A 10,954-nucleotide genomic window follows, 5' to 3' on the forward strand; every position below is an offset into this window, starting at 1 on the left:
AAACGAGTATGTGTGGACGTTTAAGACTCGGTGGAAATCGCCGCGCACATCCCGGATCGGCGCGACACCCGGCGCTCTTTTCGCTCCAAAAGTCCTCTCTCCGGATATTCACCCATCAGTATGTAACGTAACAGCGAGCGCGCTGCCAGCGCGGGGACACACACGGGAATAGTAGCCGAAAAGCGAAGGAACGAAACAGCAGCTAGGAATGCTGCTGCTGCTGCGGCAATGCTGGTAATAGTGTTAGTGGACGAAGATGAGAAGAGCGTGTGCTCCGGTGGTACTGGAGTGTTGGTGTGAGAGCGAAGCCCCGCGAGCAACCCTCACCATTACCACCAGCCAGGGTGCTTCCCTGTCGACTTAAACGCGGTTTGTGATTGGCTCGATACTCGGTGCTTTCCGCTAACCGGGGGTTCGTATAACTCCGCCCATCCGAGGCGCGGAACAACCCCCAGCAGTTTGGAACACAGAATCCGAGCACGCTTCTCGCTTCCCCACCTTCGGCTTCGCTCCACTGTGTCTCGCTTTGACTCCCGTATCTCGGCCTAATAATACGCCTTCGTACACCACACATCCATTCCGCCACCATGGCTCTCTGTAGTGATATTGCGGGGTGAACTGTACACGGACGAGGAAACGCGCAACTAGGTTAGCCGCCTTGCCTAAGCGGCCACGACGCCGCCGACGACGACGACGACGACGAGGACGACGACAACAACGACAACAACGACGACGGCGTCAACGACTACGACTACGACAACGTCCAGATACAGTTAAGCTTTTCGAAAGCAGCTACGAATGGGCACTCGAGTTACATGCTACGCGACGTTTTCGGCTTAAAGACTCATCATTCCCATGTCGATAAATAACGTTGGTTTGCCAAGTTGTTAGCTCGGTGAAACAAGAACTTGTGCTGTGCTTATTTATTGAGTGATCCAGTGATAAATTATGATCAAAGTGACTATAACTGCAGCGAGATGAATCGTCGTTGATGGTGGCCGTTATCGAAATGTGCATCGTCTCGTGATTGTGCTATGTTTCCAGATAAATGGCAACATTTTGTGTTGACACTTGAAAACTCAGGAGTGAATTTCCACGACGATATAACCTTCGAACGTTCATGGAAGTTGGCTAAAACAACTGGCTGAGGAGAATGCACTTCTCTTTGCACTGTTATTGATTCACTTGTTCAAGTCTTCCAAAGTGATAGCAATTTGACTGACAGACAGCAGCTGATTTAGTGATGCGAGTGTAAGTTTTGAGCTGAAATTGTCTCGACCCAAGATTCAAGTCCTAATTATTAAGCTGCTCGATACTGCGATGATATAAATGAGCCCAAAATTGTCATATTGATTCTAAAGGATTTTTGAACCGAATTTATGGGAGCTCGTGATTGCAAAAAACATTTCAGCAATTTCCACTTTCTCGAGTTAGAATGAAAAACCGGTAAATCCTGCGGCCCATTGGACTAGTGCTTTCCAGAGCATTAAATGGACGTTGTCTTCGAAAGTATATAAATGCGCATATTTTGAGTGATCATATAAAGTGAAAGTATCGTGGTGACATTGTAAGCGGTGACGATCGCGATGTGGAGAATGCAGGAGGGTAGAACTTTGTCTCCTCTGGCTGAAATCGGTCCGGTTTCATGCCTGAACGGTAGCGTTGGCGACGAAGGTAATCTTCGAGCTCTCGTTCCTCATCAAGAGAGGCGTCGAGTACTTTTACACGTGCGAACGGGTGACACGTTTTTGGGGTTTCATGAGCATCACGCAAAACAACAAGCGGCTAGTGGGAACCCATCGCCCGTATCTGAAGTTGTTAGCGCCATGGAATCCGAGGAGGCTGAGGAGGCGATGCAAATATGCAACAGAAATAAAACGAACTTGATTCAAAATCGAGATCAGACTAAGGAAGGCCACGAAGAAGAGGCTCTCGTCGATTGTATGACTCCAGCAGATCGCGAGGATCCTGAAGAGGAGTCGGAGGAAGAAGAGGACCTGAAATTGAACGAATCTCCGAAAAAGGAGAACGAAAGAAGACGAAGGTGTCACAGGAGAAGTCGAGGGGACGATGAAGAAGATGACGAAGAGCTCGACGACGACGAGAATATCAATATTACAACTAGCAATCGCGAGGAAACGAGAAACGGCAATTTCGCCGACGATGAGGACGTCGAGGTCGATGTCTGCCGCGACGACATTGACGAAAGCAATCCCAGCAGTCCCGTTGACCTTACCGCCCCGTCCCGTTGTTTCGGTAACGAACAATTCTTACATCCTTTCGCAAGTAACCGGGGAATCGGCCACCAACTCAGTTGTCTTTCCGGTAGCGTTGTCGGTGCGGGTATCGTACATTGTGTTAATTCGTCTCAAATAGCTATTACTACGAACAATACGTACCTGGGTGGTGTTACAATTGGACATTTGCATCCCAGTACAGCCTCGAACAATACCCTCGTCACGACTATGTGCACCAATAACGGAAGCAACAATTTACAAGCTAGAGCCAATAACTCGAACAGCAATGGAATTACGACGAGCGCTGGTAGCGTTCAAACGAACAAACGAGGCTTAGCATTTTCCGTCGAAAATATTCTCGATCCCAATAAATTCACCGGCGGACGGATTATTCACGACAGAATATCGCACAGGCGACGACAGCGGACTGGAAGTCTTCACGAAGGTATCGTTTTACGACGGTTTTTAACATTCTCAACAGTTTACGATATTTTACGTAATGTTCTTTCCAATTATTTTTTGGTGATTAGTCATTCATACTTGAAAGTAATGAACTATTATTGTTCGTAGCTCATTAATACTTTAATCAAATCGTCACTTAGTTTTCTCACATCTGAGACATAAGTTTGCTCGTTTTATTTGATTTTTTACTCTGGCCAAGGGTTCATTAACTTTAGCCGTCGGGATTTTGTCGCGTGTCAAAGTGTCAAGTGTTCACTCGCTAATTATTTTGCGCTCATCTGTTCGTCCTTTCGTTTCTCTCGGGTTTTTTTAACTCTTATTCTTGTTCCGGGCTTTGAATGCATGTGGCATTCACACGCATATGGTTGTACGAGATCTCATCGTCGCGCTTTAATTTTAGACACTGGCTGCATGAAAGGGAGGCCTTTTTTCTCTGCGACAGAGGGGAAAGACATGGGGAATCCGCGTGCGTGGTACCGAACGATGGCTCTAAGCAGCGTGTAACTATTCGCGTTAACTCTCCAGCCATGAGAGTGGTGGGGTGTGGATTTTGCGTGTGGGACAACTCCGATAAAACGACGAGGGTGTCACGCGCTTCATTAAAATGCGATAAATCGATCTTCGATAAGAACTTATCGCATATTTTTGACGCGTTGAATCGCGGCTCAATTCTAGAGAATTATTTAATGTCAAGCGCAAATTGTTTGCGGAGATCACGAAAGCCTGTCGATAAATTCTGGTCGAAGAATCAAATTAGAAAATCGAATGAAATTGAACGTGGAGTTTTACAGTTTAGGGAGGAATAAACATTCTCTGTCAAGTGGATTTTCTGGATCTTTGTAAAAGCAATGAAAAGTGAAGAATTTATTGATTGGAGGGAAATGAAAATAACTCGAATCACAGTACCACAGTTAATCACTTTAAATAAAAGATCAGAGTCAATCGACTTTTCAACAAACTCATTCCACATTTGAAAAGTCTTTTGCAAAGTATTCCCTTCATTTTCCTCTTTCCTCGACGCAAGAAGCCAACTTCGAAGGGAAAACGAACGATACGAAGACACTGCTGAAAATGGTATCTAGTAAAGACGGGAATGCCGAGAGCTACAAAAGCGCGAGAGGGTGAAGGGCTGTACAGAGAGATGGGGGTAAACCGTCGGAGCGTGACAAATTGCTCTGCTAATCTGCGTTAACCAGTCTTTGAGCCCCATCATCATCGGCACGATTCGCCCTTCTCTTTTCTTCTTCATCGTTATTCCGGTATGGGACGTTGAGAGTACTCGAAATATCAAGTATAACAGCAAATTAAATCCAAGCTAAACCCCATAACATCTCATTTAAAACCAATAGGAGAAGTCGAAAAAAACAAATCAGAAGCTGCATAATTCTTTTGCTCAACTTACAAAGCTGTATACTTTGCATCTTCTCTACAAAACTTATCTAGTTGAGCCATATAAAAGTCATTTAATTGAGCTTCAAAAAAGTACCTTCATCACTAATACAAATCTCTTTTCTCACCCCTTCGCAACCCTTGCAGAACTAACCGAGAGTCTCATTTTTGCGAAAAAAAGCAGACAAAAAAGTAAATCGAGCTGTGGGAAAAAAAGGAGCAACATAATCTGCTCTGGTATTGTTGAGAAATGATAATAAGAACAAAGAAAAGAAGATCGATGGTTTTGGTCCATCAGGGATTTGGGTACGAAGAATTTTTGGTTGTTCGAACGTCAATCAATCTTATCCTGTGGTCGCAGCTTCCTCATTAAAAGTACATCAGAGCGCATAATGCGTTCGAGTGAAATCCCCGTTTGGAGCTTTCGACGGATTCCACTCCAACTGGAAAAAGTAAGAGAGAGAAAGACGGATGATAAGTGTGTAGGGTAGTCGGCTTGACAGTCCGTGCCATCTCTTTCCACTTCTCTCTCTCTCTCTCTCGTTTTTGATCCTCTATATACCTCGACGGAATAATATCGTCGGTTGTTATGATAATCGCACGGCCTTGCATATCTCTCTCTATCTCTCTTCCGCTCTCTCTTTTCTATATCGCGACGGATCGCGCGCGCCAAGCCGCCCAGAAAATTGGCTCTTCTGCATCACAATGACTTTGGCTCGCGCGTTCGCCCTCGTTCGAGGAGTGCGAATCGAGAGAAGCACCGTTCGTTCACGCTTTCGTTCCCGACTCGAACCTTCTCTCACTCCCTTTTTCTCTTCCCCCGACGCCTTTTCTCTCTCTCTCTCTCTCTCTTTCTCCCACTTCCATACGACTCCGCCGCGTTGAACAGAGCAGAGCAAAGTTAGCGACCCACCCTTACGGTCGGGACAGATTTGCCGAACGCGCGAAACCACCCCCATGTGACGCGTTCCCCCGTGAGCTCGCCCAACATTTCTATAGGTTCAACTACTGTCATAACCTCATGCGTTTCCAACATTTACACTGCTGCTCCTACGCTTGTATATAATTTACGCGTAGCTTCGAAAATAGCTAAATTCGTAGAAACAAAAGACAGAAATGGATAAAAAAAACGTCGATATCATCAACAATCATTTTTAATTACTGCTGTTTATATATTTCCTTTAAATCGTGTGATTGGGTGCCTGTGAACCAATACTTGGTTATTATTTATTATTACAAAATATCCCACAGAAAGCAGCGAGAATTTAAGTGACGTAATATCTCCCCCAGACAGTGGAACGGTGGAACGTGGTTTGGTTGAAGCCACGAAGCCACTAAACGTCTCTCTTGTCAACTGTTTCATAAACTATTTTTTTCCTATTATAAGGGATTCGATTTTATGACTTTTAATAGCAATTTCATCGATCGCTCGTTCAAGGAGACGAAATAATATGGACGTGGAGAAAAAGGGGGAGCATGGGAGGGATGTAGAAGAATAGAGGAGATCAAATGGAGCACCTGTCTAGGCCCGATCGGAGACAAATCGTTTCCCCAACTCGACCGAACGATCGGCGAGCGTGGCGAGGGACGATTGACTCTCTTACCCCACTCCATCTTCCACTTTACTTATATCGTCGTCTATCGCCTTTCGATCCTTAAATTTCTGTGAAGACCGTGAACCAAGGGGCACGCGCTCGAGTGACTTCTCAATCTCCTACGTTTGTCTGTCATTGTTCCTCGTGTACAGGCACACACAACCATAGGAGAAAACAGCAATATATTTTCCGTCGACTTCCTGTTTTTTTCGACTGATCTGCTCGCATCCTCTGGACTTTGCTTTCTCTTAATGACTTTTTCTTTATCGTGAATCGTCAGGACACATACGGAGCTTGGATCCTCATTTCTATCCGATTATCCGTGGGTAGAGATTCTCCAGTGATAATTCTCAGCGACATTGATAACAGCAAAGCCAACGCGACAGAGGGAGGACATTACTTCCGCGTAGCTCTGAACTTCACAAGCGTCAAAAAATCGAGGAATAAAAAAGAACAATATTGTGAGGGAAGAGCGCGAATTGCGCAATTCAATTAACGTTGAGATAATGCAAGGGGGAACGAGTCAATTGGCGTTAACCTGGTTTCAACGATCTCCCGCGACTCTCCGATGACGGAATCAAAGCACGATTGTGCAATAATTTGTCGCTTTCGTTAACGAGTCACGAATCGACGCTCTCAAGAGTCTACGAGGGATGAGAATTAAGAATTCTAATGAGCTGCTCGTCACGTGGCCGGATTATTGATCGGAATATAAAGTTAATGGAAAAACTCTCGCTACGAGTCAAAACACTTTCCCCCATTTCATCCCTTCATACCCTCTTAACAAACCATTATATTTCCAAACTTTCGAATCATCTCCGTCGCAAATTAAATAAATAAATAAAAAATATTTGTTCCCTCTTACACGTCATCGCTGGAAAGAGGAACAAATTTAAGCCCCTGAATGCACCAGTACTCAGAGTAACGAGGTTATCGAAAAAATGAAGAGCTTGCATCGGACTAGCATTCGACTAAATATTTCACTTCTCGCCAAATACATAGCTGCTTCTTTGAAGCTTAAAGGAAAAATTCTTTGCGAGTAAAACTGTCATTCGCTCAAAGCCAAACGGATTCATCTACTCCCCACGTAATCAATGAAATTCTCAGTTATTTGTTTCAACGAGGGGGAAAAAAGTAGATAAAAAAAAAAAACAAGGATCTCACTCACGTAGATCCATCATTAAGAGGAAAATCCCTGTACCCACAGGTATATACAGAATAACCAGTGAGAGCAGCACAGGATTAGAGCGACTGAAAAAAAAAAAAATGAAAAACGAAAAAGGAAAACGATATAAATTACGCTATCGAATTACGTGCAATCAATCGCAACTGTCGCGAACACACGTGTATATATCTACATACAGTATATGGATCGGCCACAGACGTAATCACACATAGACTCGCGAAGTACATTATACAAGCTTATATATAAAGTTATGTGGGTGTACGTGTGTGTGTGTGTGTGCGTGTGTACAAACTCCAAAGCGGGAAATGGAGAAGGAGAGGAATGCGGTATATAGGTTGTCGAAAGGAGAAGAACGTAACGGGATATACGAATAGATGGAACGTTAAAGAGAGAGGGAAAGAGATAGGAATAAAAAGGGAGAAAGAGAGAGAGACGGGAGAGCCGCTTGGCGGCCTGTACGACGGGGCCTGCAAGAACGATCGCGCGTTAACGAGATACAAATCCCATTACGGCATAAACCTTCTCGATCCGTCGCCCCCTACGGACTTTCAACCCCCCTTAGGCTCCGGTGCTCCACCACTACTATACTCAAAGCTTTATCTCTCTTCTCCCTTTCCCTCTCTCTCTCTTTCTCTTTCCAGCCCGCCACGGGCTATGGACCACACGAGAGTCACGCCAATTCGGATAAAGACTTTTTCTCTCTGTTGTAACGTTCGTTCTCTCACTCCCATCTCACTTGCTTCCTGTGACTCCATATGTGTCGATGTGTGCGTCTCTGACTGTGTGGGACGCTCCCTGTTTGTATATGTCAAACGTTCTTACACAGACACAAACGCTCGTGGCGAGTCGTCACACAGGATCCTGAATGCGCGCCACGCGAGAGCATCCCCCAAACAGGGCTGGAGAGAGCCAGGGAATATCTGTCCCCGGGACATCTGCGCGCTGATTGAATCTCCAATCTCTTCTCGCTTTCTCATTGAGAGAGAACGATTGGCTAAACCAGACAAAGAAGGAATGATAAAGAGGACGAGGGAAGCGAAGAGAATGAGAGTTGAAGACGAAAACAGGAGACCCGGATCTCACTGATCAGCCTGCTCTGATGCCACAGACAAGGGGCCACTAAATTTTCTACTCGCTGCGTGTGCCCCATGAAGAAACCTATGAGAAAGACTATCCTCGGACTCACGAAATACAAATAAATCAGCTATCCAAAAATCTTGAGATTTTAGGGTCAGTCAATCTCCTGAAGTCTTGAGAATTGCCACGTTGACTGTCAAAGAAGTTTTCATTTCGAGTGACAAGGAAAAGAAAAAATTCATATCGTATCCCATATTCGTAACGTTATTCACATATTTATTTATTTGACCTCTGATTAGGGAGGAATTTTGAGAATGAAATAAGACTTTTGTGAGGATTTTATGGAAAAAGCAACCCTCAAAATGGGATGTGAGCAGCAGTAGCATAAAATGTATCGTGTTAAATGTTGCAGATGGCGATTCTCGAGGAGAATTCGGCGGCAGCAGTGGGCAAGAAGACGAAGGAGCTACGGAGCCAACGGAAGATATGGAGGAAGATATGGACGACGAGGACGAGGACGAGGATGCGGACATGCCGGGTTCGGAGAGAGATCGTGAAACGCCGAGTGTGCCAAGGGACACAGCATCGACAGGATCGTCGTCGTCGAAGAAGCGGCAATCTTCGTCTTCGTCATCGTCATCAAACGGCCAATCAATGGGCCACGGTCAAGGCCAGGCTCAAGGTCAGTCAGGGCAAAATGGTGGTACAGGAAGTTCCAGTGGCGGTGGCGGTGGCAACAGCACAGGTGGCAAGCCACGACGAGCGCGAACCGCGTTTACGTACGAACAGTTGGTGGCTCTGGAAAACAAATTCAAGACGACGAGATATCTTTCGGTTTGTGAGAGATTGAATTTGGCCTTGTCTCTCTCACTCACCGAGACCCAGGTGAAAATATGGTTTCAAAATCGAAGAACGAAGTGGAAGAAACAAAACCCTGGGCTCGATGTCAACAGTCCAACTGTCCCGACCACGCCACCCCATCCCTCCCCATACGCTTCGGCATTCCTGTTTGCCACTCATCCCCACACTCATCCACATCCCCATTCGCATTCCCATCAGCATCCCCACAGTCACGTGCATCATCCACCGCCCCCACCCCCGCCACCACCTGGTTATTATCATCATCCGGCCTCACCTTATCCGCCAACTGGACCGAGCTTTTTCGGCCATCATCTTGGGGCGACGCCGGTTAGTGCACCCACCCCTGTTTCCTCAGCCACCCCGACTTCCGTCGGCCTTACCCTTTCCTCTCACCCACACCCCCACGCCCACACGCATCCGCACGCATAGCGTTCTGTCGTCAATGCCTCGATGTTCGTCACACCGACGAACGACAATTCTCATGGTGCTACTGACGCGGTCTCGACGCGCGCCTTCCTCCGTGCAAGTCTCTCCTGATGACCGTGAACTCATCGATGTGACACAAGTTCACGTTATTCTTCGACGAAGAATAACTCAACGGACGCTCGCAGTGACCTTTGAAGAAAAAAATCATCTTTTCGTTGTTTCACTACGCACTGAACGCAGCATTCACTGGACGATGGAAATGTTTGTGTTTACTTTTTATTCGATTGTGAATAGATTCGGTCGGTACGCGACTCAAAATTGTGTTTTTGGCGTATACGTTATTCGAAAAATCGTTGATTTCGATTGCGTACTAATTTAAATTTCACTATACTTATGAATTATTGAAAAACAAGTGCAATGTTTACTTTTTTATTCTGTTAAATTGTTCCTTTATTTTTCTAAATTTTCGACCGGTTCAATTATCTACTTGCGCAATCGGTCACATATTTTTTCTTAGAAATGAACCAGCAAACATGCACATGTTCGTGTCAATTTTCGAAAGTCGTTAAGGAGGCGTTCTATGGTGTAACAGAAATCAGAATTAAGCATTGCGTTTTACCGGAATCACCGTCCAAACCCCTCTGTAAATTACGAGCGAATCAAGTGTCTAATATTTTCAAGATCGTACGACGAGCCGCTTTCGCGTCTCTTGATAACGCCTGATCGTAAGGAAACTTCAAACATTGTTTGGATACCAATGAAAACGGACGTAACCACAGACAAAATTTTACTGCATTTTATTTCTTACTGTTCTCTCGTTTAAGCTTCGAATAAAAACCATGAAGTTCGGGCAAACGATATCGAAATTTCAACATAAAAATTAGACATGTGTCAGATTGAAGAAAATTTTGGATGACAAAGAAGTAATCGAAGTGTGATAAAAGTAGTCGATTATTATACATGTGAGAGTGAAATATCGAAAGAGTGTGATTATTGAGAAAATAGTCCCTCCTCTGTAAAATAAATGCCATACGTTACGCTTGTAAAAAAGTAAACAAAAATGAAACAAAAGCAGAGTATCCGATATTATTCAATGCGATCGTTTTATCAATGAGTTTCATATTTTCAGCGTAGATGTTCAACTATTTTATCGCCGTTGATCATCACATGCAACGTGGCTCGGGAGGACGCAATCAATTCAACAGATTAGCAGTTGATTGTTCTGGTGTACTAATTTCGCTGACTTTTCAAATAATTTTCCTTCGAAAACGGTGAATCACATGTTTGGACATAGCATGAAATGCAAACTGTAAGTTGTTTAAGAAAAATCATTTAGTATCGAGCTAGTCAAAACAAAAAACTGGTGCGACTAGCACAGTTAGGTCAGTCCGTTTACAATGTTTCACCTTCACAATTGAATTTCCTTCTCTGCAACAAATCGATGTATTCCGAATCTCATAATTATTGAATCGATTTGCGGAGGCGTACAATCCTTCTTCGCATATTTTTCTAACACTTATGAAACTTTCTTTCAAAACTCTTTGTCGATCTTTCCGAATTTCATTAATTTAGATAAGGAAACTACAAAATGAATTTGAAAATTGGCTTTCAATTAAAAAAAAAAATTTTCTATTATCTTTGTTTATACAATTATTTCTTGAGCTTTCCTAAGTGAACGATCGTGAAAAAGGGATACTTGAAGAAAAATATTTCATTTACAG

The 10,954-nt window shown here is 44.3% G+C and overlaps 1 protein-coding gene across 1 annotated transcript; it reads left to right on the forward strand.

The window, feature by feature from the left end:
• Positions 1 to 785: 785 nt before the first annotated feature.
• Positions 786 to 10,304, forward strand: slou (slouch). The gene is made up of 2 exons (XM_043412185.1): positions 786 to 2,682; positions 8,359 to 10,304. Exons 1-2 carry the CDS (start codon positions 1,587 to 1,589, stop codon positions 9,234 to 9,236), a joined length of 1,974 nt encoding a protein of 657 aa, XP_043268120.1. The 5' UTR covers positions 786 to 1,586; the 3' UTR covers positions 9,237 to 10,304.
• The last annotated feature ends 650 nt before the right edge of the window (positions 10,305 to 10,954 follow it).

This window comes from Venturia canescens, chromosome 2 (genome assembly GCF_019457755.1).
Source record: "Venturia canescens isolate UGA chromosome 2, ASM1945775v1, whole genome shotgun sequence".
Classification (NCBI taxonomy): Eukaryota; Metazoa; Arthropoda; class Insecta; order Hymenoptera; family Ichneumonidae; genus Venturia; species Venturia canescens.